The sequence below is a fragment of the Arvicanthis niloticus genome, chromosome 3 (genome assembly GCF_011762505.2).
Source record: "Arvicanthis niloticus isolate mArvNil1 chromosome 3, mArvNil1.pat.X, whole genome shotgun sequence".
NCBI lineage: Eukaryota > Metazoa > Chordata > Mammalia > Rodentia > Muridae > Arvicanthis > Arvicanthis niloticus.
In genome coordinates, this window is record NC_047660.1 from 96,744,508 (window position 1) to 96,770,604 (window position 26,097).

The 26,097-nt window shown below is 42.1% G+C and overlaps 1 protein-coding gene across 2 annotated transcripts in view; it reads left to right on the top strand.

Annotated features, from left to right (window-relative positions):
* Window positions 1–26,097, top strand: part of Ptprg (protein tyrosine phosphatase receptor type G) — a 670,147-nt gene that overhangs the window by 385,067 nt on the left and 258,983 nt on the right. For both annotated transcript variants that reach the window (XM_034497422.3, XM_034497423.2), the window contains exons 3-4: window positions 5,121–5,300; window positions 14,634–14,782. In XM_034497422.3, coding sequence (XP_034353313.1) covers window positions 5,121–5,300; window positions 14,634–14,782 — 329 coding nt within the window. The remainder of the gene's footprint in view (window positions 1–5,120; window positions 5,301–14,633; window positions 14,783–26,097) is intronic.

The following is a 26,097-nucleotide window of genomic DNA, read 5'->3' on the forward strand; positions in this document are numbered from 1 at the left end:
TACAGCATATCTTACTGTGTCACAGTTCAGACTAATTCGGTGAATTAATGAAGCTAAAGAGTATTTACCTCTGAAATTGGCATGTCGACTCTGCAGACCCAGGAGGTGAAGAAGATAGATGTACAGAATTAAAGTTAACTCACGGCTGAGAACATGCAGAGTGTCACTACAAGACACTTTCCCACTCTTTTGTTTCTTCCAACTTATTTATTTTCCTCTCCAAATATGCTTGAGGACTTACTTGAGGAGTTGTTGTTAGATAGGGAGGTGAAGAGCATTGTTTTAGCTAGGTTTTCTGTTGCTGTGGTAGAATACGATGACCAGCAGAAACTTGGAGGGAAAGGGTTTATTTAACTTTAGGGATTGTAGTCTCCCATCCAGGGAAGACAGGGCAGGAGCTCAGGGCAGTAATCTTGAGTCAGGAACTGAATCAGAGACTGTGGAGAAGTGCTGCTTACTAGATTGTGCCTTGTGGCTTGTTCAGTCTTCTTTCTTGTAGCACCCAGCCACCTCCCCAGGGATGGCACCACCCACAAGAGGCCGGGCCCTTACACATCAGTCATTAATCAAGACAACGCCCTACAGGCTTGCCTACAAGCAAATCTTATCTGAAGGCATTTTCTTGATTGAGACTCGCTGTCCCCTAATTCCTCTAGCATGTGTCAAGTTGACAGAAAATCTTTAATAATGTTGGCTATACAGCAAGAATTTGAGCTAGTTTGGTCCCATCTAAGAAGTGCAGCTCTCTGTTCTTTCAAGGTGCTCTGTGAAGGAGATAAGAAATGGGGAGATTGTGTGGCACAAGGAAATATGTCCAAAGTGGCTGACATCACCTGCCTAAGAGACACTGTGTTTTCTTGCAGTTTTACCTGATGCAGGGATTGCAAAGTCCCAGAGACTTTTTTTTTTTTTTTGATGACATGGGTCTTCTGCAAGAACAGTAGCCTTGGTCAGTATGGGACATGGGACATGGCAGTGGTCATATGTCCTGCCTATGGCCACTCTCTTTCAGGACTTTGCTATCTGCAAGGGCCCATTATTTGGGGGTGCAGAGATGACACAGGTACTCTACCTGTGTGATCTGAGGCTACTCAGTGGTGTAAAGTTGAAGCCTAGAAAAACCGTGTCCTACAGCTATAATCAGTAGTGGGAGAGGCAGATATTTATGAGTAAGTAGTGAGTTAGCAATGGTAACAGTGAGGTACAGCGGAAACTGAGAAGACTGGTTCTGGGTGAAGGCCATTTTTATGAAATAACATTGCACTTACAGCCATTGGCTTCAGATGTACTCACTGCATTCATTAAAAAGAAAATTTTTTCATCCTCAGCTGAGTGAGGAACTCTGTTAGGTTCTCTTGATATTTAAGGTTGGCAGGGTCCCTCCATTCAGGTCTCACTTGTGCAGTTTTAAGAGGTGAGTGGGGAGTTACTCTGGGCAGGGAACAGTCAGCCTGTGGCTTCTTCTCCTGCCCAGCTTTTCAGACTGTTTGAGAATGTGAGCCTGTTTATGAAGTTGCATTGTCAGAGGTGTAAGCTGTTTTGATTGGATTCAGCTACTGAAACCCATTCCAAGAGTTTTTAAGAGAAAAACATCCTGCAAATGAGTTTTCAGTATTTTAGATGGGTAATGTCATACCCATGAAAGGAAGACATCTTGCTGGTGGGTTGATTTGGTTTATTTTTTTCTTAGCAAACTAGGTATCTGATTACTAGTCTGTATTAAATGCCATGCTGTTGCTTTTTTTTTTTTTTAATTTTTTTCTTTGACTTTACTTTGAAGCATTTATTCAAAATTCAAAAAACCAAAAACCTTCACCATGGTGAGACCATCCAACTGTGAGTGATTAAGGGTGTGAATTTTTGTAAAGTGTCAACACCAGGGAGCTCTATACAATATGGAATGGCAACAGTACATTGAAGTGAGAATAGGTAATCAATACCTGCAAGCTTGGAAAAAGGGTTCCATTCCCTCCATTAATGACATAGGGGGCAGGGGGGTGCAAAGCAAGGGTGTCTGAAGCATGAAGCACTCCAAAGGAGAATTAATTTAAAACCTGAAGTGGAAGATCAGTTTCAATTAAAACTACCCTTGAATATATATTGGATGGAAGTGCAGCAGCAAGCATGCAGCCAGCCTGAACCCTAAGATCATAACGGACGGATCCCACCAGTCTGTGTGCTAATTTTTTTTTATAATCTCTTAAATTATATTTCACCCATCTAATGTGGATGGTAAATACCCCACTGACCTTAGTTTTTTTTTAAATTATCATCATAATAATTGTTATTAGTGTAATAGTGGTGGTATAGTAGGGTAATTGTCAAATGTCAGGTTCACAGTGATGACTTACCTTCATTATTTCCTGGGTGTTGTATGTATTTAGCCTTATTTCCCTTTGCCCCATGGCATTGGTTATTACTTTATTCCAATTAGAGGTTTTTATAAGGCATTTTATTTGTAGATGCCCATATACAGCCTCCCATGTTTTGGACTTGCCAGCCTGTTTGTAGTGACCAGAGTCCTTATTTTGGTTCCCTTTCTGTGCACCAGCAGCTGGCTCACTCAGTCTTCAAATGGATTTTTCTGGCATCTGACAAACCGTGGAGACAGTAGAAAGAGGCTACGTGGTGGAGTCATTTGTTATCCTACCCCACCCCAAGCCCCTCTGACTTGTAGAGGGTGAAAGTAAAGTTTGGCCAAAATGTTTGCAGAAACACACTGCTTCTCTTTGCAGCTCGTAGCCTTGGGGTGCTTAAACAAGAGGTGCAGTGTTGTGTGTGAAAAGCCCTTGGCACTGCCTTGCCTCACTGCATTCTCACCCAAAGGGAAATGGCAATGTTGACTTTTTCTAGAAAGTATTAAACACTTGCAAATGACTCAAAAGTGCCCCTGGCTTATTACACCTTTTCCAATGTGGGAATGAGTCCTTTCTGATGGTCCATTTTTTTCTCTCACTGTTAGGGATGGGCGTTTGGGAGAATGGCTCAGCATTATTGCTGAGCTGAAGTATTTTCCAGAGAATAAGAATATGAATCATTTTAAGGACCTATTCCAATTGCTCTTGCCGCTACAATATGTCCACTTTCTTGACAGAGAAGATGTCTGTGGTTGTCCCCCCCCCCCCACACACACACACACATACTTTTTTTTTTTCTGATGTTGTTGTTTGTGTCTGCTTTGAGCTGCATTAGACATAAGGGACTATGGAATGATTGCCTAGTGGTAGAGTTGACACAGATTGGGGGGGTTCTTGTTGACTAGCAGGGAGACTTATGGTCTTTCTGCACCTTCCTTCACACAGGGTGGTGATGTGGGTAGGCACAAAAATGCATAATTCATTTTTCTATTCAACTTTTTCAATGTGATATTTAAAGAGTTAAAAGCTAAAAATGAAAAGGTATGTGTGTGTGTGTGTGTGTGTGCCTATGTGTGTGCACATGTGAGAGCAAGTGTGTGTACATGTATGTATTGTGTCTGTATGTATACATTGTTGTGTGTGCCTGTGACTGTATGTGTATCTGTGTGTGTGCATGTATATATATACATGTGTAAATGAGTGTATGAGTGGAATGTGTATGCACATGCACGTGAGTGTACATATGTGTATTGTGTATTATGTTTGTGTTCATGCCTTGTGTGTGTTGTGTATACATGTGTGTATGTGTGCTTGCATGTATGTGTTATATGTGTGCATGTGAGTATATGTGTATGTTTGTATGTGTGCCTGTGTGTATATATCTTTACTGTATCGAGATGCCTGTGGCTTATCTTCTAAACTCTTTAGACTTGCTATTGGCCTGATGCTTAAAGGGCTCTCCCTTAATCTGTTCAGCAAACGTTGTATCTTTTCTGCTTTGTTACATCAGCAAGATTAAAAATGAGGCATGGAAGTAGAAAGCTCTGGGAGCGTGTTCTTCACGTAACAGCCATCATTCTTAGTCTTTCATTTCCAAACTGGGCAGAGCAGCAAATACAGTGTGTTTCCTTGCCGTCCACCTCATTGGTACTCAGCTGAGGTCTACTGTGTGGTTGTTTCCTCTTTATTAATGCCAACACTTTTATAGAAGTTTTTATTTCTGAGAGTGCTGAATCTCAGCAGTGACTTCATTCTTCCTTTGCTTGTGAGGCTTGGGAAGTAGATGCATGCAAAAGCTGTGGACAGACTGAGAGCCAGAAAAAACGAAATCCTGCTGTGCCTCTTTCATCAGTGAGAAGGATTCTCATCTGGTTTTGAGTTGCATCTAGTCTTGAGTTTGTTTCTTGCTTCTCCTGTTTACACGCTAGTGTGAGCTAAGAGGAAAGTCATACTTGGGATATTATTCACAAAACCAAAACATGCTAAACTAATTAAGCCGCTTTTTTATGAATGAGCACTTGGCTTATTTTTAGGAGGTCTATTTAAAGCTTTTCAAATATGTGAACAAGCCTTATGACCCCTCTACACAGCTTCCTGAATCTGGCTAACGATGAAGCTAGCAAGAGATTGGAAATCAAAGAACCAAACCATGGAGATGTGTGAAAACGATACTTTGGAAGATGTTGCATTCTTCTCAGCTTTGTGTGTGTGTGTGTGTGTGTGTGTGTGTGTGTGTGTGTGTGTGTGTGAGAGAGAGAGAGAGAGAGAGAGAGAGAGAGAGAGAGAGAGATTGAGAGTATGTGTGTATGAGTGTGTGTGAGTAAGGTCTGTATGTGTGTCTTGAGCATGTATGCAGGGCATGGGTCAACATAAGATGTATTCTAGTGTGTGTGTGTGTGTGTGTGTGTGTGTGTGTGAGAGAGAGAGAGAGAGAGAGAGAGAGAGAGAGAGTATTCAGGACAAAGGTCAGCATCAGGTATATTCTAGTGTTTTCTATCTTAGTTTTTGAGAGATTTTTTTTTTTCACTGAACCTTGAGCTCACTCTTTTAGCTAGACTGCCTGGACAATGAGTATACCTGTCTTCTAAAGCCACCATGCCTGGTTTTACACAGATGCTAAGAATCTGAACTCGGGTTCTTGTGCTTTCTGACAAGCACTTTATCCACTAACCCACCTCCCCATCTCCCTTAGCGTCGTGTCTTGTTTGTTTAAACCCAAACTTCTGGGTCTTGAGGACTGAAGTGTTGCTTTTTGTCCAACAGGTGCCTATGGTCCTGAGCACTGGGTCACATCTAGTGTCAGCTGCGGGGGCAGCCATCAGTCTCCTATAGACATCTTAGACCACCATGCTCGTGTTGGCGAAGAATACCAGGAGCTTCAACTTGACGGATTTGACAATGAGTCCTCTAACAAAACCTGGATGAAAAATACAGGGAAAACAGGTAGAGTGGGTTATCTATCTGTGTATCTTCGTTTACCAGCAACAAAATCAACTTTATTCCTGCATGCTTCTTAAATTGTATCCACTGCATAAGGAACCTAAGCAGTCTTTGGTTTGACAGCCAACCAGTGTATGACTTCAGGCAAAAACCTAACCATTCTGTGCCTCAGTTTTTACAAATATATAAAGTATGTGTCATAAAATAATCCCAGGCACATAGGGTTGCAGCACTCCAGTGAGTTAATGTGTTAGGTTCACAGCATGGACCTGAAGAATATACTCATGTCTAACCATCAGATGTTGCAGACACTGACTACTGCTAGTTTCATTTAAATTTAAGTTTCAATTACAAAAATAAAAGCTGAGCATGGTTACATACACCTTTAACCTCAGCACTCGGGAGGCAGAGGCAGGCTAATCTTTGAGTTTGAGGTCAACAGAGTGAGTTCCAGGATAGTCAGCGATACACAGTGAGACCCTGCCTCAGGAAAACAAACAACAAAACAATGTTCCATGACATGGAACTGAGCCCTCTCTGGACACATCTCAGAAGGTCAGTAGCCACATAGAGTCAGTGGCTACCATACTGAGTGCCACAGAGACAGAGAATAGAAGTATCTCCTATCATCTTTGACAACATGCTTTGTTCCGAGTTGTTAAAGTATCAGAGATGCATGAAAGGCCTCAGGGTTTTCTGTATCAGTCCTACAGCTTGAACCTGCTCCCTTCTTCCTAACAGCACTTGTCATCTGGAGGTTAGTGAATGCAGAGCCATCTTTTCAGCAGTAGAAGTATCCAACTGAGGGTTTCTGGAGTGTTCGCAGATGTCACAGAGATTGTGTGTGATACCATCATCTCTGATCTCTCTGGAAACTCTGGGGTCTGTACCGTGTCACTGCACACTATAGCCAAGGATTAAGTTCATATCTAAAGAGATTTCTGTCATCATCATTTCGTGTGTGTGTGTGTGTGTGTGTGTGTAAATATACTTGAGTCCATTAAAATAAATACCCTTACTTCCTCCTTTTTTCCCCTCCATTTCAATGAATCTTTGCAACTACTACTCAGGTCACTCTTAATAATATACAGGACCCTGATGTCCTGAGGCTGTGTATTGGCCTAAAATGAAATTATTACCTGCCTTGGCCCCATGTGTATCAATGGACCTCAGTCTTGCGTTTTCTTTAAACCTCCTTGTTTATATTGGCAGCTTTAGGGATCCATTTTCTTTCTGCAGACCAGCATCTGTCTGAATCTGCTCTTGGCTCTGACCTGCCCGGCTTAGTCATACAACTGCTTGTTTCACACTCCTTACAGTGATTCTTGACCTCCTTCTTGTAAGGCCCTGTGTGCAGATCACCTTCTGCTCTTCAGTAGCTACTTTCCTGTTACTGTGACTATAAACAAGCCAGCTTACAGAATGAAGAGCTTATTTGGGCTGATGGTTCCAGAAGGATTCCATCATGACAGTAGGCAGACATAGTTCAGGTGCTGAGAGTTCACATTCTTACTTGTCTGCAAGCGTGAAGCAAAGGGTGGAGTAGAAGTTACGTGAATCTGTGAATTCTCACATCCTGCCCTCGGTGATGTACTTCTTCCAGTGATGCTACACTGCCTCCCCAAACAGCGCCACCAACTAGTGTTCAAATGCCTAAGCCTATGGGGAACAACTCTTATTCAAATTGCTACAGGGGCCATATAACAGGCAACCCTCTCCTGTACCTTGATTTACCCATTTGTGTCCAAGATAAACTGGTGACACACTAATGTTACTTATGATATCAGTGCACTGGTTTTGTGTGTGTATGTGTGTGTTGGGGGGGGGAGTGGGGAGAGAGAGAGAGAGAGAGAGAGAGAGAGAGAGAGAGAGAGAGGTTGGTGAGGGCTATGTGCCACAGCATGGATGTAGAACTTTCCTCTGAGTTTTTACCAGCTGAACCATGTCACATGTTCAGGCAACATTGTTTCCAGATGACATTTTAGCTCCTCTCTCCACCTTCAACGCACATCATAGGCTCACCATTATGGTCCATTGCTAGGCCATGGTCAAGTTTTGTATATCAAATGTAGGTGCCCTTTGGAAAACCGTGAAGCCATCTGAATATAGTGGGTGAGAGCTTTGTCATGCTTGGTGTAACCAGAGATTGGAGTAAGTGCCACTTCAGTGCCTCCTTCTCGAAGCCAGCCAGAGGCAGCACACCAGGCTCCCTGCCACAGTTTTCTGCTTGACTTGCAATGCTTGACAGCCTTCTGCAGAGATAACACGTTTCAGTGACAGCTTTCAGCTTGGTATCACCAGTGAAAAGTTTTAGATGTGTGCAGGGTTCATTCAGTGTAAGTTGATTCATGACCTTGGCCTTCCAGAAGCTGATTATCAATCGCTGTCACTCTGCTGACTTCCTGGAGTGATGTGCTGCCTGTTGCTTCAGAGTGTGCTCCTGATTTTGGAGCACAGCAAGTAGCATGTGGCTACATCTGTCTGCCCTGCGGAAGTAAGGCGTTGAAGAAGCAGGTCTCAACCCCCTGCACTACTTAGATTCTCTGTATGACTCTGACATTCACTGGAGACTATATATATATATATATATATATATATATATATATATATATATATTTGGTGGCCTGCGAATTCACTAAGATGATTGGAAGAGTTGCCGCGTCAAAGTGACAGCTACTGCCTGTCATGTGACAGAACATACGGTCATTTTCTTGAGCTCTTAGAACTTTCAGCATATAGTGTTATAGAAACTTTGGCACAGAAGCCAACTTGTAGTCTTTTAAAATGTAAATGTAGGTTCTTTGAAATCCATTGATGTTGAAATTAATTCCACAGACTCACTAGTATGTGGGAGAAATACATACCCAGTGAGGGATCTGTTAGGATCATCTCAATTTATATAATTTATATAAATTCAGTACATATCAGATCAGAGGCCTCCATGCCTTGTTAACATGAGATACTAACTTCCAGCGAATCACACTGAGACATAACCTGAAGCATTCAAATTATTTGTGGATTTTTTTGAGCACATGGTATGAGTTTTGAGACATTATTTGAGAGTGTAGGGAAAGGAGATGTATTATCTTTACCTCTTTCTTAAAACCAGATGTGCATCTATAATTATCAGAAAAATTTCTAAGCCACGTGGTCTATCCTTGCTGTAGCCATATCTGTCTTCCATACTTAGATAATGAAAACAATCTTACCTTTCTTACATCATGAACTTTTCCCATTTATTATTCTTTTTGTGATATAAGGGATGTAATCCATGTCTTTGTGCATTACAAGACAGATCTCTCCCACTGAGTTATGTTCCTAGCTATAAGTCATTATTTTTAAGCATATTTTATCATCTCCAGAAGTATTTTTATAAATCTCGTATTTCCAGAAAGTAAATCTAAGAAGTGTGCCCCTTACATAGACTTTGAGGTCACTTATCTGTAAAATAGACCATCTCTGGATATTGAAATATGAATACAAGAAGTTAATATTTAAAGCTGCCTGCTACATAGAGACAGTAGCTTCCTATAAAACAGTCTTAGTCTTTGGATCTGGCTTTGCTCCTGTGACCACCATATATATGTCTTATCCAGTGGAGTCATAGGGTGACTGGGTAGCGCCTCGCTCACTTCAGACAAGTCGTCTAACATTCTTTGTAAGACAGATGGTGCCTCTGCTTCTTCCCCAGGAGCTATGGCGGTCTGAGTTACAGTTCTGCCATGCCATCCAAAGTAATTCCCTTTTCTTGATTTTCTTGGGATGAAAAGACATTGCTCCTATCAGAGCTGTTTCAGTGCAATCTTGCTGTTCTAACATTAATGTCTAGCACAGTGATTAGTTCTAAGGCTTCCATGAGATTTCTGAAATATACTAATAAGTCTTGTCCTCCTGTGATTTTCAACAATGGGAGGACTTTTGTATTGTTTCCCACCACTCTTTTTTCAGTACTGCAGCAGGGACACACAGCAAACGTGTTTGCCGTAAAGGGTGCTTCTTCCATTTTCCCCACTGTATTTGATTTACTGGGTTTGCCTGCAACTGAAAATACCATTACACTATTGCTGTTATCTTCAAGAAATGGCTGTAAGAGGCTAGAGAACTGGCTCAACAGTTGAAAGCACCAGCTGCTCTTGCAGAGGGCTCAAGTTTGCTTCCCAGAACCCTGGTGGCAGCTCAAAACCTTCTGTACTCCAGGAAATCCCACATCCTTTTCTGGCTCCTGCAGGCACCAACAGAGTGCTCATGCATACTTGCAGGCAAACACTCATATACATAAAATAACAAATCTTTTTTAAAAGTTGTTTTATGTGAGTGAAGATAGACTCATCGTTTACATCAGCTAATGACAAGGGGGAGAAAACTCTCACTTGAGTTTTCCTGGCCTTGGTCCTTTAGTTGTAAAGTCACATTGTAAGAATTTTAGACTTCAGAGCATACGAATGGCTCACTGGATTCTTATCCACAGCTCTCGCTGCCTGACTGCATGATGCCCAGGAAAATGTACAGGAGGTTGCAGCTCCCCACAAGGCTCACAGAGCTTCCTGTCAAATTAGTTTCTGACACTAAGATACATTCTCTATTCAGTGCAGATTACATCTTAGACATCAATTCTACATAATCCTGAAGAGGCATTGTGCTTGCCATGGTTTGAGGGAGACCTTAACCTCAGAGTCCAGAGCAAGGCTCTGGGGGAGCTGCTGGTGTGAACCTGGGCCTTGAATTCCAGATTGTCAAAAGCGTTGAATGTGGAGCCCTTGTCCGTCCGCTTCTTCCCTTAGTGAGTTTTGACTGCTTCACAATCCATGTTAGCATTTGATCCATATGAGTGGACCATTCTAGGAGGTTCACTCCCATGTGTGTTCCTTCCAGCGCCATCTGTCCCGTTGTCTCTGTGAATTTAGGCCGTGTTACTACATATGACTCTTGAGAGTAGCTTACACATTTCCCACAGCTGTGGAGATTGGAAGTCAAACTTCTGGTGTCTGCAGAGCCCATTCCCAGCTGGGACTTTGATTTCTGGTTCCTAGAGGGTCTCTTCTTATTGTGTCCTCCCATGTGGAAAGGGTCAAGGGTCTCTCCCCTGCTCACTTCTAAGGGCACTCACTCTATGCACAAAAACTCCAACATTATGATCTCAACACTTTCCAAATGCCTCAGCATCTAATAAAGAACACCGGGGACTAGGATTTCAATGGCCAAGTTTTCTGCCCTCGCAGACATTGTCTTCCAGTGTCGACTGTTCGCCCCATCATGGCTGTTACTCGTGTTGGTTTATGTTTCCTTTTCAGTCTTGTCGTATTCTTTAGTTCTTTTCTTTAAGTTCACTAATTTTATTTTTATAGAATACAGTGAATTTTCAAAGAAAATGCTGTATTTGAATCATAAACGGAAAACCCAGGGGTTTGACGCAGAATTACTGTTAAAATTAAGTCTATAATCCATGAAAATAAATCAAAGATTCCTATGTTATTAAATTCTAGTTTAATACTTCCCTTTGAAACAAAGAGTGGAATGGATATGGAACAGAGATTTCTTTTCAAAGAAAAAGAAAGCATTGAAATAATTTGTAAAAGAAAGTGTCTTTTTTTTTCAATCTGGGCTGGAGTGAACTGAAAATGACTATTCAGCCTCCACGTTTACCATCCAGGACCCCAGGACACTTGACTTTACATTTAAGTTTTGCTAGTCCTACAGTGACTTGAAGTGCCATGGTTGCTTCCCTAGAAGGGACTTCCCCCTTCTTAGAGGTGAAAAAGAAGGGGTTGGGGGAAGGGGCCATATAAAGAGGACTGGGAGGAAAGGGTGGGGGACTGCCGTCAGGATGTGAAGTGAATGAATGAATGAATGAAACAAACAATGTTAAATTCTGTCGTGTGTGTGTTTTGCTCATAATTAAACCCATGTACTGGAACATGCTAGCAAGTGCTCTACACTGAATCACATGCATGCTGAATTGAGCTCTGTGTGACCAGATAGAGTCACATTTGTGTGGCTGCAGCTTCTCCTCTGTACCTCACCTGCTTTCCAATCTTGATCCCTGAGATGATTGACAGCCAGCACCATTGACCATGTACATGCCAGGTTCCTAGCACTGCATAAGGTGCTTTTGGAAAATGATACCAGTTAGCCTCAAAGGGTTGACACTGTGGCCATACCCTTGTGAACAGCCTAAGGAAACTGAGGCACAGAGAATTTGGGCACTTGATTGAGGTCACACCACTCTGTCACAAGACTTTTTGTGGTCCATGAAGATACCTTTTCTTCCCTGTTTCAAAATATTGCTGTCATCCATTACATGCTCTTATAAAAGTTGTTTCAAGATAGCTGGTAATCTTTCTTTACCCTGTTTCATAAAATGTAAACAAAATATAAGCTATTTTTGGAAGGGTATATGTACACGGGCCTGCTGTGTGTCTGGTGAGAAATTCCATAAAATGAAAACTGAGATTAATGTTTCAGATTATACAGTTCCCTAATTATACCTTTAATTATTCATATAAAACAAGTAAAATGACCCCTGACAGAGACATAAATGATTTAGGTAGAATCAAGTATTCATGAGATGATGCTGAGTCCCTGGGTGTGTCCTAAAAGATACACTCAGAAATCTTCGCTTCCATGCTTCTGAAGCAAAATTGTATCTGTAGAAATCATAGTGGGCTGAGAATAACCCACAGCACTTACGACACTGCCGGGGGCGGGCCTGTGTGTTTCGGCACTGACCTGAAAGGCACATGGAAGTGTCGTATAGCACTTTAGAAGGTATTTTATAATAGCTTTATACCCATCAATTTGAGCACATAGTTTTATATGTGCTCAACTTTGTCATAATTTTGATAATATTTTTCCATGTAGTGGCAAGCCATCTGCCCGTTTTAATATTTTTAAATGGCTAAAACATAAAAGTCGGCTGGAGAAGTGTCCCACTGGGTAAAGTGTTTGCCTCACACGGATGGGGAGCTGACTTTGAATTCCCAGTACCTGTATAAAGGCCAAGTGAGGTAGTGCCTTCTTGCAATCTCAGTTCTAGGAGACTGAAGCAAGAGGACTCAAGGCTCACTGAACTGTTAGCCTAGCCAGTCATTGAGTACCAGGTTCAGTGAAAGGAGCTACCTCTCAAAACAAGCTAAAGAACTATTGAAGAAGACACCTGACATGGACCTCTGACTTCTATACTGATGCTCACAGTACACACACATGCTCACAGGAACACACATACACACATACACATGCACACACACACACACACACATGCACACACACAGTCAGAAGGAGAATAATACTTTATGGTGCATAAAAATTCTTATTAAGTTCAAGTTTCAATGTGATTAAATAACGTTTTCATACAATGTAGTCTCATTTGTTCATTTATATACGGTCGCTCTCTGCTTCTATTCTACCAAGTCTCCACCGGAGGCTCAATGCTCTGCAAATCTTAAAATATTTACTAATGGCCATTAAAGGGAAAGTGTGCCGACCTCTATTCTAAAGCATGCCCCAAACAGAGCAGCGCTGGAACAGTGCCATAGCTTGTTTAATTGGCACAAGAAGCACTTGCTTTTACTTCATTTTATTCTTTAATGCAGTGTCCCAGTAATTGAACATTTGCTGTGTATTTTTCAAAAGTTGGTGAACAAGTGCCTTTTGAATGCAATAAAGGGGGATTGATGTGATCAGGGCTCCTTCTCTCACTGCTAATGCTTCCTTTCCATAGCAAAGCACTGAGACTAATTGCCCTGTTTCAGAAATGGGTCATTAGTCTAGTCCCTATCTTTTATGTGGACCTAATTCTCATGCAGGATTCCTCTTCAAGGCTCTGACTGGGATCTCTTTAGGAAGAAGAGACAATGAGAACCCGAGTGCCTTCCCTTCGCCAACACAGGCTTGCGTTTGGTCCTAAGCCAATCAGTGTATCGGTTGGCAACTTCCATGTATTTAGCAGCCAGTAAGAATTTGTTAGATGGATGAATGAATCAACTTTAGAGAAAACAAAAAAGGGAGAATGAGCCTGGAGCAGTTTAAAAGGAACTGTTCTGTACGCATTTAGATAATCACATTCCCCTCACACAAATCAAAGGTTTATGGAGATAGAAATCCAAATAATTGTTGAATTCCTGATCCTGGGGTTTAAGGAAGAGAGCTATATTTTTGGTATTTGGGGTTTGAATTGGTCAAGGCCCTTATGTTATGGATACTCACATGGGTTGTCATAAACCGAGTATAATTTTCTTATGCATGGAGCTAAAGAAAGCAGGAGAGAAAATAGAATTATGGTCCAATATTTTTGGAATTACTATTGATCAGGTTGTACACTGCACTGCTGGGCATGGTGAGCCCTGATGGAGATGGCTGTCTACCCACCGCTGTTGCCTTAATAGAGGACACGCCTCCAAATCAGTTTTGGTGCTCACTTGCCTAAGTTTTTATTGTCGTTGTTGTTTGTTTTGGTCAAAGAAACATGCCTGTCATATGTGGCTTATTGTATGTTTCTCATCCGGCTTAGTTCTTGAATCCTTAAGGCAGCCTCAAGACACTTCAGAAATATCTTTCTTTCTGGAAGCATCTCCACTTTCTCCTAAATAGTAAATGGGATTTCTTAGTCTCCCTAGGAATTGTGATCATTTAGAACTATTGTGGAAACTCTTTGCCACAATAGGGAGATTTAACCAAATTTCTGTCCCTCTCCTTCAAGGACACCAGTCACAAATCAAAATAAAGTCCACCAGAGTCCAGATTGGGCAATCGATACATTTATTAGGCTTATTTACAAAGCATGAGGGATGGGTTACTTTCAGGAATGTGGATGACCCCCATGTCTACACGATGACTTCCCCACAGCTGTACACAGCTGTAATTCCCACTTCACTTAATGTTGAATTCACTGTGTTCTAGAACCTCTTGAGATTTAGGGAGCCATGTGTCATAAGGGCTGAATGACATACAGTTAGCTGGCTCAGAATGGATAGGCTAAGATTGTGAAGTCCAGTGATCCTCCCCTCCCTCTTCATCTGTGAGTGAACCCAGTGGCCTGCAAACCCAATCTCTGGGGTCTCTTATAAGCAGTCACAGCAGTTGTGGTGGAGGTGGCTGTACGGCTCAGAGGTTAGCACTATACAGTAAGATCCAGTGGTCCTGGAGACCTCTATAGTAGTAATGCCTTCTTTAACTGAAACTGGTGGTTTTGACCTGTCTTATAGGAGTGTGAGAAAGCAATCTAAACCATGGTAATCATGAACTTGACTGAAAGAATCGAAGAACAAAAACAAAACAACAAAGCTTAAGTTTGTGTTTGAAACTCACTTTTCTTTCCTTCCCTTCCTTCCCATTTGACAGTTGCCATCCTGCTGAAAGATGATTATTTTGTGAGTGGTGCTGGACTGCCTGGCAGATTCAAAGCTGAGAAGGTGGAGTTTCACTGGGGCCACAGCAATGGTTCGGCTGGCTCAGAGCATAGCATCAATGGCCGGAGGTTTCCTGTGGAGGTGAGAGAAACTGAGGGTCCCTGGGATTTCTGTGTTGGAGGCTGTGTCCTTACCTCAGTCATTCTGCAGGCTAAACAGACATTCCCTGCTTTCCCCTCAGGAAACCCTGTATGGAGAACACAGCAAAGAGCTTCTCACAAGTCTCTTTTTTGCTTAAGAGGAGAGCCGTAAAGTGTCCACAGGCACGCTAACTTTTGCCTGTTCAGTGATACCCATCCTTTGTTCCCTTTGACACAGTCTCTCTTCTCAATCCACTTCTCAAGTCCTCTTTTCTGTGAAGGTGACATTTTATGTGACGCTTAGAAGACTTTGTTGTCACTCTTTAGAAAATGAAAAGGCTGGTGATGTGGAAAGAAGTCTCAGAACCTTCTCTGAGGTGTGACCTTCTTGTTTGTTTTGGTTTTGGTCCCTGCCAGCTGTTGAGATAGAGGACGTGACCATTGATGGTATGAGCCACTGTCCTATTTTCCTAGAACTGATGGTAACACTACTTCATTCCTCAAGTATTTTGAGGCCATCTTTTCACAGAGCCATGATGGCGACCAGATGGCCATGGTATTGATTGATATATAGAGTTGACAAAGGAATCCTGTCATTACCAAGCCTTCATTGGTGTCAACTGCCACATCATATGTATTGGGAGCCTCTTTTGCTTTCTTCATGTATTTGAGTTTTGTTCTGTTGGGATAACAAGTACCAATTGGCTTGATCCCTATGTGCTAAGCCTGACAGGTTTGTGGCAGATGCCACTAGAAATCAACTTGTGTCCTGCTTTGATAAATATTTGGGACCCTCTTCATAATGAGGCACCTGATCCTTCATCACGTATTTCAGATTTACGTATGACTTCTAGAGTAGTAGGTGTATTACCCAGCCCCTCCAGCCTCTGACCCTGTGTGAGAACTTGTGTAAGTTGGGAAAGGCACTGATATCTCTGTTGTGGAGATGCTGTTGAGGATCAGTGGAACAGTGCTTTCCACCTCAGTCGTTCCACCTGTCCCCTCACAGCACAGACCACTTCACATTCAAGAGTATGTAAAGCTTTTACCCCAGCGGAGTGCAGAAAGTTCCACCCACTGCTCCTGATGTCTACTCCTTCCCACACTACCTCTGTGTGGAGATTGTGTAGATCCCACAGAAGGCCTCACTCCTACCAGACAACCTCAACTTCAGTCACAAGTTTCTGCCTGTGAGACTTCGAACATCCCTGTACGTTATTAATTTTCTAATATAGCTCATAGACCTTAGTCACATTTCCCCAGTTTGTTGCAAAGGATATTTGAAAGGTTATAGACAATGTAGTTAGAGAAAAAGAAACATGATTAGGTCTGGGGTGATTCTGGGTACAAGAGCTTCTGAGGTTCCCAAGAATGAGTTCTTGTGTATTTAAGTGTGGTCTAGGGAAACATGTACAAAAATGTCTGAGCTAGTGCTGGTAGCTGGGGCAGGGCAACTTTGCAAGACCTGTTTCTTCAAATTCTTTGTGGCTTGGGCTGGCTGTACCACTTTTTTTCCTGTATAGTGAGTCCCTCCTGATGATGATAGAGCTAATTACACTATCAGACAAGGGAACACAAGGAATTTCTTTATAGGCAATCCCAAGACACAATGTTGGGGCAGGTTAGTGTTTCTGGACTGGCCTTATGGAAGGATTCTTTTCTCTAGAGGAGGATTCTCTAGTTTCTTGAAGGATCAGATGCCAAAAACTGTGGATGAAAACATGCATGCATGAATGCATATTTGCACACATTCATATACATATTCATATACATATATGCTTCATAATATCACCTACACTGACACAGATCTCTCTCTCTCTCTCTCTTACATCCTGTTCCTAGAGACCAGAAGTACGTACTCTGAAAAGATGATTCATGTTTTCTGTTATTTGTTTAATTTGTAGCACTCAAATTTGTAGCATCTCCCCTGTACACCCTTGTCTTTGGGACTTCCTCTCCTGGTCACACTAATTATATGATTTTGAGGAGGGTTTCAACTTAATGGGCCCCCCTGCCCTGTGAATGGAATGAGTCACGTCTTAGAAGTCTTAGTAGCTTTGTTTATTCATGGCAAACTTGCTTTCTAGAATCAAAGTTCCATGGTGTTTGTAATTGTGGGTTTTCCCTTCTGGTCTCGCTTCATCTCCACTTCCCATGGTCAGTGCAGGTTGAAGGGCTAAATTGTATTCTACCAGCTTTGCTCTGAAACCTCCTTGTTTTCTTTTGTTCAGAACAACAACAACAACAAAAAAAACTGTGCTCATAGTCTGACTTGGAAAAGATTGTTTCTGCAGCAGGATCGGCTTGTACCTGCAATCACACCTTCCACCACAATGGCCGTTCGTCATACGCACACTGTGTACAGCTGAGACCCATGTTTTCTTTGAAGGCTTTGAGTTTTGAAAGCTGTTTGATTTCCCCATTGCTTGAAGAGTGCCATCAATTGCTGACACTAATAAGCTGTGGTACTTCTGTTGCCCAGACTTACTGTCTCGTCAATTTGCTTGGGTTCTTTTCTTTTGAACGGCATTGGAGAGTAAACCTGCCTGTGTGGAGCAGCTTCCTCATGCCCAGCTGGTTCATAGCTTGCTTCCATAAACTGTGATAACATGTTGATGTTCTTAGTGGTATATTTGGAGGTACTTAAGTTGCAGGGATTAAAGGCAATTGGATCCAATTTAACTATAAAATATGCACATGAAAGTTGCTCACTTCTGTCTCAAATGTGTCTATAAAACTTTGCAATAGCTTGTGTTACTAAAGTTCCTTATTTACACTAGCTCTTCCTGATAATCCTGTTTGAGCATCTCAGAGTCAGCTTATTTCTTTACATATGGTATGAAAAATGAGGACATGGCTGCTCCTGGGTAAGAGTTCAGGAGAAGGTTTATTGTTGACATGGAAGGATTCTGATTGAACATGGCCAGCAAACTGAATTGGGCCATAAGAGGAGGTCAAAGAGAGAAAGAGGCGAGGAGACGGAACCAGGAGACAAGAGGCCAGGAATAAGCCAAGAGACCAGGAGAGTACAGTGGATCAAGAGGGTACTTAGCCAAAATGGCTGGATTATATAGAGAAGAGAAGTTGGGGAATGGAAGTGAAGGCCATCCCCTGGGAGGGAAGGGTTTAGGGTGGGGGTGGGGGTGGGTGCAAAGTGCTGGGAGGAGTGACAGATACTTCACAATGTTAGGTGAGCTGGCCTAAGTCCTCTTTGATATGTTAATAGGTACCTCAGCTAGCCATTTGCCCCAGGGTGTTTTGTTTTTTGTGTTTGTTTGGTTTTTTTTTTTTTTTTTGAGACCTAACATACATGTACATTATATTCCAAGAAATGTTTCAGTTTATTGTGCAAAAATTGATATGCATCCCCAGTATCATTTTTTCATGTGCCATGTATAAAAGTGACTCCATGTTATTGGAATTGTTAAGGTCAGAGCCAGGGCTCTGGCATCCCTAACAAGGTAGGCTGGGCTATTGATCCTCAAAAGGACTATTAAACATATTTTAGCCAGTGTAGCCCCATTGGGAAGGAGAGCAAAGAGGCCTGATCAAGTCCATTGTCGGGGTTCTGACATGAGCTTTATGCTCAAGTGGAGGCAAGAAGACCTCCAAGCTAAGCTGTCCTGGTTCATGTATGGTGCCACTCATCACCACTGTCCTGGCTTCAGTCTCCCTTCTTAGGTGACTATAGAAATGCCTTTCCACAGTAGAGCCGTAGAGCAATAGAGATGTAGAGGTGTCTCAGTTGATACAGTACGAGCAGCCTGGGTTTGGCCCCTAGTACTTACTCTTGTGAAAAAGCCAGCTATGGCAGCCTCTAAATTCCTGCCTTGAGCAGCCTGCTTAGCCTAATTGGTAGGTTCCAAGTCAATGGGAGCCCTTGTATCAGAAAACACAGTGGTTAGTTTCTGAGCAGTGACACCTTTGGTTGTCTGGCCTCCCTCCACAAGTGGAGATACATATCTTACTTGCAGAGAAATTTCTTATTGGGAAATAGGCTTCCTCTCTGGCTGGCACCAGGCCCCAGCCTTTTCCTTCTCCCACCCAGCATATTGTTCCTGAGCAAATTCCAGCATGGGGAGGGCATTGTTTTAATAGTCTGATAACCGAAAGGGAGGGGTGCAGTGTTTGTTTAGAGTGCCTCTGTTCCTGCCATTGCAGTTAAAAAGAGGCATTGTTGAGGATTTCACTGAGATTGGTGGAGTGGGACCAAGGGACTACCCCCATTCCTGCGACCCCTCAGAGAACACTGATCATCTTTTCTGATGGTTTGGCCATGGTCACTGTTGGTAGTGGTTGGCTACTGGTTTCTAGTTGCGGGCAGGAAACTGATAATGTGCCAGTGTATGTAATAGCCCTCTGTACAAGAAGCCATCCAGCCCACAGATGTCACTGGTGTCACATGTGTGAGCCGCCAGAGCAAAGAAAGCATGCATTTAGTGGGATTAAGCACCCCTTCATCTCAGTGGCACCAAATAAACACTGAATACTGAGAACTTTGTTCCCTGTGCAGTGACTGTGGCCTCTTGTGTTGGTTACAAAAGTGATGCACCTTGTGTCTGGACTTGTAGCACAACCCCCTTATTTCAGCAGCTGTGGCAGGCTTCTGCCCTGCAGGCTGAATTTTAAGCATGAGTCTCATCAGAACCTGGTCCCGCTCCCTGAGGGTAAACTACAACAAAGCCAACCTTGTAGATTTTGTTCCTTCCTAGGAATTGTTTGAAATTACCTATGGCCTTTTAGGCATCCACACTTTAGACCTGTCTCCATTTTCCTGGCTGAAATCCTAGCTATGGTCCCATAGTAGATTGTATCCAGTCTCATTGTTAACTGTAAAGTCATTATACAATCCCAGCAAAGTCAATGCTCTTCAAAAGCCAGCTATTTTCTCTTTCTCCTTCCTTTTCTTTTCTTTTTTCCCAGCACAAATCAAACTCAGAAAAGTAAACAAGAGTGACTGCAGTGTCCTGTCCTGGGACAGACCTGTCCTCGGGTACCCTCTGCTGCCCTGTGTCAGCTTCCCTGCTCACTGAAGGTTTCTTTGGGTTTTCTGCCTTACAGGTGTTAGTGACACACAAGTAGATCAGGAAGCCACTTCCCTGCCTCCATCTGTTTGTGTTGTGGAGGCAACACTGCAGGAGACCAATCACTGAACCATAATGTCCTTTCAGTTGTAATAGATGGACTCTGAAGCAGAGGGACATTGTGTCAAGAGACAAAGGGTCTTGGAGACAGTAATAGAGATGAAGATAAAGGGATAAATCTGAGACACTGCGAACACAAGTATGCAAAGGTCCTGAGGTTGGTGGCATTGTGTAAGGCCAGTGAGTGTTTTCATAGGCAAAGGGGACTTTGCTTATGTGAGGTGTAAGGTGTCCTTGCAGAGTTCAAACTTTTGTGGTGAAAGTGACAGTGGTGTTAGAAAGTCTCTCGTTCTTGTTTCTTGGCTCCTAGACTTTCTGATGTCAGCACTACTACAGTTCTAAAATTGTTGCCACCACCTCCTCCCCTTCTTCCCCCTCCTCTTCCTCCTCTTCCTCCTTCTCCTTGTTTCCCTGTTCTTATTCCTTCCTTGGCCTGTGGTTGATCCTGTAACTGACAGTTCCTAACACACAAACAGGAATCGAATCACGGCGCGTTTCTACTAATAATTGAAGTTGGAGTGAATTCAAAGGAAAACCTCTAGACAGAACATCCGAGAGCGCCATTAAAGTGGAGGTTCATTGCGTGCTTGTTGTCTGAGGTAATTAAAATCGTATTTATTACAATAAGAGATTACAGGAGTTGTTGATTCAGACTTTTTATGAGTTGAAGTCTTCAATAAGCTTAAATGATCCAAATTGATTGTCTGTGCCCTTCCCAGATAAATTCACAGCTGGTTCATTTCAGCTCTGGTTAGGGCATCTCAGCAAGTACAGAGAAGCAAAGACTTTCTTCTTATTACGTTCCATGTACACATTACCATATGTTACAGGGTGGCAGTTCCTTATCTCAGACTCTGGAGGCCAGATGTTTTAGAATCTCCAATCTTTTTTTAAAAAGGCTCTGTGTGTGTGTGTGTGTGTGTGTGTGTGTGTGTGTGTGTGCATGCGCGTGCACACACACGCGCGCACATATGCATCATGGAATCTGCTCTGCCTGTGAATAGAATGCCCATAGTGAATGGAAAAATATACTCTGTAAATAGTTTCACATCAAGTTTCACCATTAAGTAAGTTTCTGCAAAAAAAAAAAAAAAAAGAAAAAAAAAAGTAACAGCAAGATTACTTTTGGTCTTGGAGAAATGTCTAAGACCATCCTGTGGTTCTTGGGTCCCGTGTATGGCTTCATTGTCTTATTACAGAGAGTCCTGGGTTACTGTAGCCCTGACCCAGCATGTTGACCATTTTTCTGTCTGCAAGACTGAATGTCTTTTGGTGCTCTTCTGAACTTTTTCTGACACGATGCTATGAACATTCTGGGTCTAGGAGACGAGACGTGGCCAGTTCTGTGCTGACTTCCTTTCGTGTTCCCTTCTCCCATATTCTGTTTGGCCTTGTATCTGTCTTCTCTCCCTCTTTCCCCAGCCTTGCCCTGGAGAACCCTATCTGCTCACAGCCTGCCTGTCCACACAGAGGCAGACCAACAGCTTCCCTTTGATGAAACACATCTTGCTTCTGCCTTAGAGTACCTCTGTCTCTCTCTGGCAAGACAGTATGTACTGTGACCCCTAGGTTCTAGCCCAGAAGATTCATGTCCACTTTTCTTCTGCTAAGCCAGAGCACGGCTGACCCATATTGTCATGCTCTCCACCCACCACATGCATGGTGGTGTCTTCACAGCTAGAATAATAGTCAAAGCATCTGGACATTTTTGATCTCTGACCTCCATAGCTTGATAGGTATGGTCTTAAATTAGCCCCCACTCCTTTCTGCATTCCATTGAGAGTAAATTTAAGCACAGGCATGCCTTCCTAAAGATTTATGTCATATGCTAGCATATATAAGGGATTTTAAGCATCTTCTACTTTAAAAATTAAACTATTCATTTATATATGTGTGTATGCATGTATGAAAATACCACAATGTCAGCCATCACTTTGTATAACAATAAATAATAAAATAGAAATCTGTTCAGCTTTGTTTAACAGTATCTTTTTAAAATTTGTCTTACATTTGTCGTGTGTATGTATGTGTGTGTGTGTGTGTGTGTGTGTGTGTGTGTGTTTAAGGCACATGTGGGAGTCAGAAAGCAACTTGCAGGAGCTGTTTTTCTCTCTCTCACCTTGTAGGTCCTTAGTTTTTTATCTCAGGTTGCCAGGCTTGGCCTTTACCCATAGAGCCATTTCACTGGCCCCTAACACAGTATCTTTAAACACATAAAATTATTTAAACTTATATGGGAATTACCCTTATTTTTTATTTGTATGACAGTATTGCCTTTTTTTTTTTTTTTTTTTTTTTTGGAAATGCTGGTGTAGATATTTCCCCTCTTCTGGTTGACAGTTAGTTCAAATGGGATCCTGTCCATATGTCCTCAGAGGACAGAAGGAGTGTTTTGACATTTCTTTTATCTTGAATATTATACTGGCACCTTAGCTTACTCAAAACTAATTGTTTAAGATCCTTATGAACTTGGTAGCATCTTGATTTGTCACCAGAGAGAACTTCCCTTATGGGGTACTGAGATATGTTCTCTAAAGGATAATACTATCTCTCACTCCTCCCCTCCCCCCACTTTCTGTATACAATGAAATCCTTACTGTCCTTCTGAAACAAACTTTCTTTACAGAGTCCAATGTCATGCTTGCCATATGTGACCTGCCTCTCTATTAGATGTTGAGGGTACTGGAGAGCTAGTTCTGTGTTTCCTGGTATCTGTTGGTTATTTGCTCTGAAGTGACATCTATCAGATGGCCATGGATTTTCCTGAAACTTAGATGTTGGCTTTGTTACAACAAAGAGTCTATTTTAAAGTCAGTGTTCCTCTGGGCTGAGCTGTTCTTTGCAGGTCATATATAGGAGTCTTCTCAGTGGATCCATTGATGTGGGTTGTTACAGAGGTTTTCTGAGGAGAAGCAGCCTTTCCTTGTGCAGTCAACAGCCTTCCTTGGGTCTGGACTAGGATGAGGGCTGCTTGGTGGTATGTCACCCACATGTTGCCCTGTGTTGCTGGTAGCTGATTCATTTTGAGGCTTTTAACCATAGAGATGACAGACCTTAAAAAATAGACCAGTAGACCTTGTTGAATTGGAATCCTACTTCAAGAAGAAGCCTGGTGACCCAGGACCTTCAGACAACTATGGAGAAGACTGGGAATATAGTGGTTGATGGGTATGGAGCAATCATGTTGTAGACAAATGTAATGAACACTCCATGTGCTAAGACATTTCCAGGTGTTTCTTCATTTGATTCCATATCCGGCTGTAGGGAGGCTCTAGTTCCAGGCCCATCTTAATCTCAGAATGCCTGAACTCATGCAGCAGTGAGGGTTGACCCATGCTGATGCTCAAGAACAGTGGTTCTCAACCTTCCCAACGCCGTGACTCTTTTAATAGAGTTCCTCATGTTGGGGTGACCCCCCCCCCCCACCGTGAAATTATTTTTACTGCTACTTTATACTGTAAATTTGGTATTGTTGTGAATCATAATGTAAATATCTGATATAAAGGAAATCTGATAGGCTACCCTACCCCAACAGGTTGAGACCTACTGCTCCTAGTGCCTCAGGTCTGGAGTCTGAGAAATATAGGCCATGCTTGTTTGGATTTGATTACTGATTTCATTGCTTTTCTTCTCTCTCTCTCTCTCTCTCTCTCTCTCTCTCTCTCTCTCCCTCCTCCCTCCCTCCCTCCCTCTCTTTCTTCCCTTTTTTTGACATTAATTTGGACAGATTTTAAAATCATCCAAGAAATACTGTAATACTGTTAGATTCTTTAGCTATAGTATAATAGGAAAGAAAAAGGCAAAGGGGCTTCTAATGCTCACGGATGAGCCAGAAAGGCAGTATAAATGGTACACTCTCTGTGGAGAATGTCATAGAGTGTACCTAGGCTGACCACTTCTGTCTAACCCGTGAGAGCTGCACTAGCTTGGAGCAAATGTCACAGGAACTGAATGTCTCTGCATTTTTATAACCCACACTAAAAGAGATAAGGAGAAACAGGTGGTTTGATTTACATTGAACCATTTATTTTATACAGATTATTTTATTATTATTTATCATAAAAGTTACTACAATTTTATTGATTTTTAATAATCTGTTATATTTACCCTAATATTATTCAAACATAAAACCAACTATAAAAAGTTATGACTGCGATCACTTGCATTCTGTTTTTAATACTAAATCTTTGAAACTCAGTTTTTCTTATTAAATTTCTTTGGGGGGCTGGGGTGCACACTGCCAGAGCATATGCTTAGAGGTCTGAGGACAACTCAAGAGATCAGTTTGTTCCTTCCACTACATGGGTTCCTGCGCTCAAACTCAGCTCACCAGGCTTGGCAGCATGGTTCCTTACCTACAGAGCCATCTCACTGGTTCCAATTCATATAACAGCATAGTTCTGTTTCCACAAATCACATTCGTATCCCACGCACTCACTAGCCACATGGAAATTCTGCTTCATATGTAGAAACATGGAGGCTTACAGGCTCTAGACCACGGTAATGGACTTGGGTAATGAGTTAGCAAGAAACTAATGGAAGTTATTCAGGAGGGGTTTCTATCACATTTCCTCTTTTAATAAGAACAAAAGAGGTCAAAGTAAAGTAACAGGTGACATAGGATGAACAGCTTGAAGGGTCTAACTGACAACCTGACAATTATAGGTCATAGTGGGATGTTTCCTAAATGTATATGCTGTTGCTGTTGTAACCATTAAGGGTGAATGCAGGCAAGTGTGTGTGTGATGTGTTGGATAAATTCATTTGTTTCACTGTAGTAACCATTTAGCATGATCTCAACCCTCAAATACTCTTATCTCTACACAATAAAGTATGTTAAAATACCAATAGGTATTTACAGTTCTTCTGTTTCATTCTGGGGTATACCGTCTTTATTACAGATGCTTCAGCTGCATGTATCATAGAATTTATTTCTTCATAAGCTTTCTGGTTTTTCTCTCACTTTTTTTCCTTTGTAATATTTATTTTCAGAATTCTGAGCCCTGTTCTTTTCAGAATCCTTTTTCAACCTGAAGAACTCAAATAAAGCTGGCTAGGGAGACTTTTGTGCTCTGATGGCTAAGACCTCGGGCAGCCTGGTCACATGTATTGTGAGTTCAAGTCCAGAGGATTTACTGGCTTGCGGCTCACACCTCCCAACACCCCCTTTTATTGTGTCCTGTCAAAACTTGAGCAGAAAGGTTTCAAGGTACCTTAAATCTAAAGCCTTTAGCTCCTTCTTTAGTGCCACCTCCCCTCAGAAGGGATGGTCAGAAAGATTTATAAGGAATAGAGAGAAGTCAAGTTTGAAAGAAAGTCTATTTGCTCTTGCTCCTTTAAATCCTTGGCAGAGAAATTCATAGCACCCCTGAATGGAACAGGAAGGACATTCTGAAGGCTTCTGAACAGGATTGTGTACCTGGCACTGTGTTCAGAGGAGACTATGTTCTGGAAACATCTATGGGGATCTAGGCACACTAGCTAGACAAATTCAGCAAAACTCAACTTTATCTAAAAGAAAAAAAAATGTCCTCTCTTGAGTGGTTGATCATTTCTCAAATGATAGGACTTTAAAATTCAGATGAGTATGTGAACAGTGACTTCTAAACCCCAGCTCTTACCATTCGGAAGCACCTCTCACTTGTGACTCTCTCCACTAAAGCCTGCCAGCTTTACTGTAGAACAGCCAGTCTCTCAGATACGTTTCTTAGTTATCCATCAGTATTTACCATTCCAAGATGGGATAAACAAAATTTCCAGTCCTCTGTCAACCCTGTGTTTGCTTCTCCCATTGTATTTGCCTCTGCAACTCTGTTTCTCTATCACATCTTATCCTGTGTATCAACTGGATAGCTGTGGGTTAAAATACCGTAACTGGGTGTGAAACATACCCTGTGTATACGCCCTGCATCCTTGTCTTAAATCTTCATTATAAAAGGTGACATTTGATCTAGTATATTTACAAAACCCTGCAAAATGTATCCTTCTCTTACTGGTTTGGTAACCAATAAATGTGTACAGTGTTTGTAATAGTCCAGCACAGAAACCTGATTGATTTTCCTTTAACCATTTAACTGAGGACCTCCCCAAATCAGGTGCCCCTAGGACCCTGAGTATTTGCATGTCCTGTGGTATAGGGATGAGAGCCTTCTGGGAAAATGCTTCCCAGCCC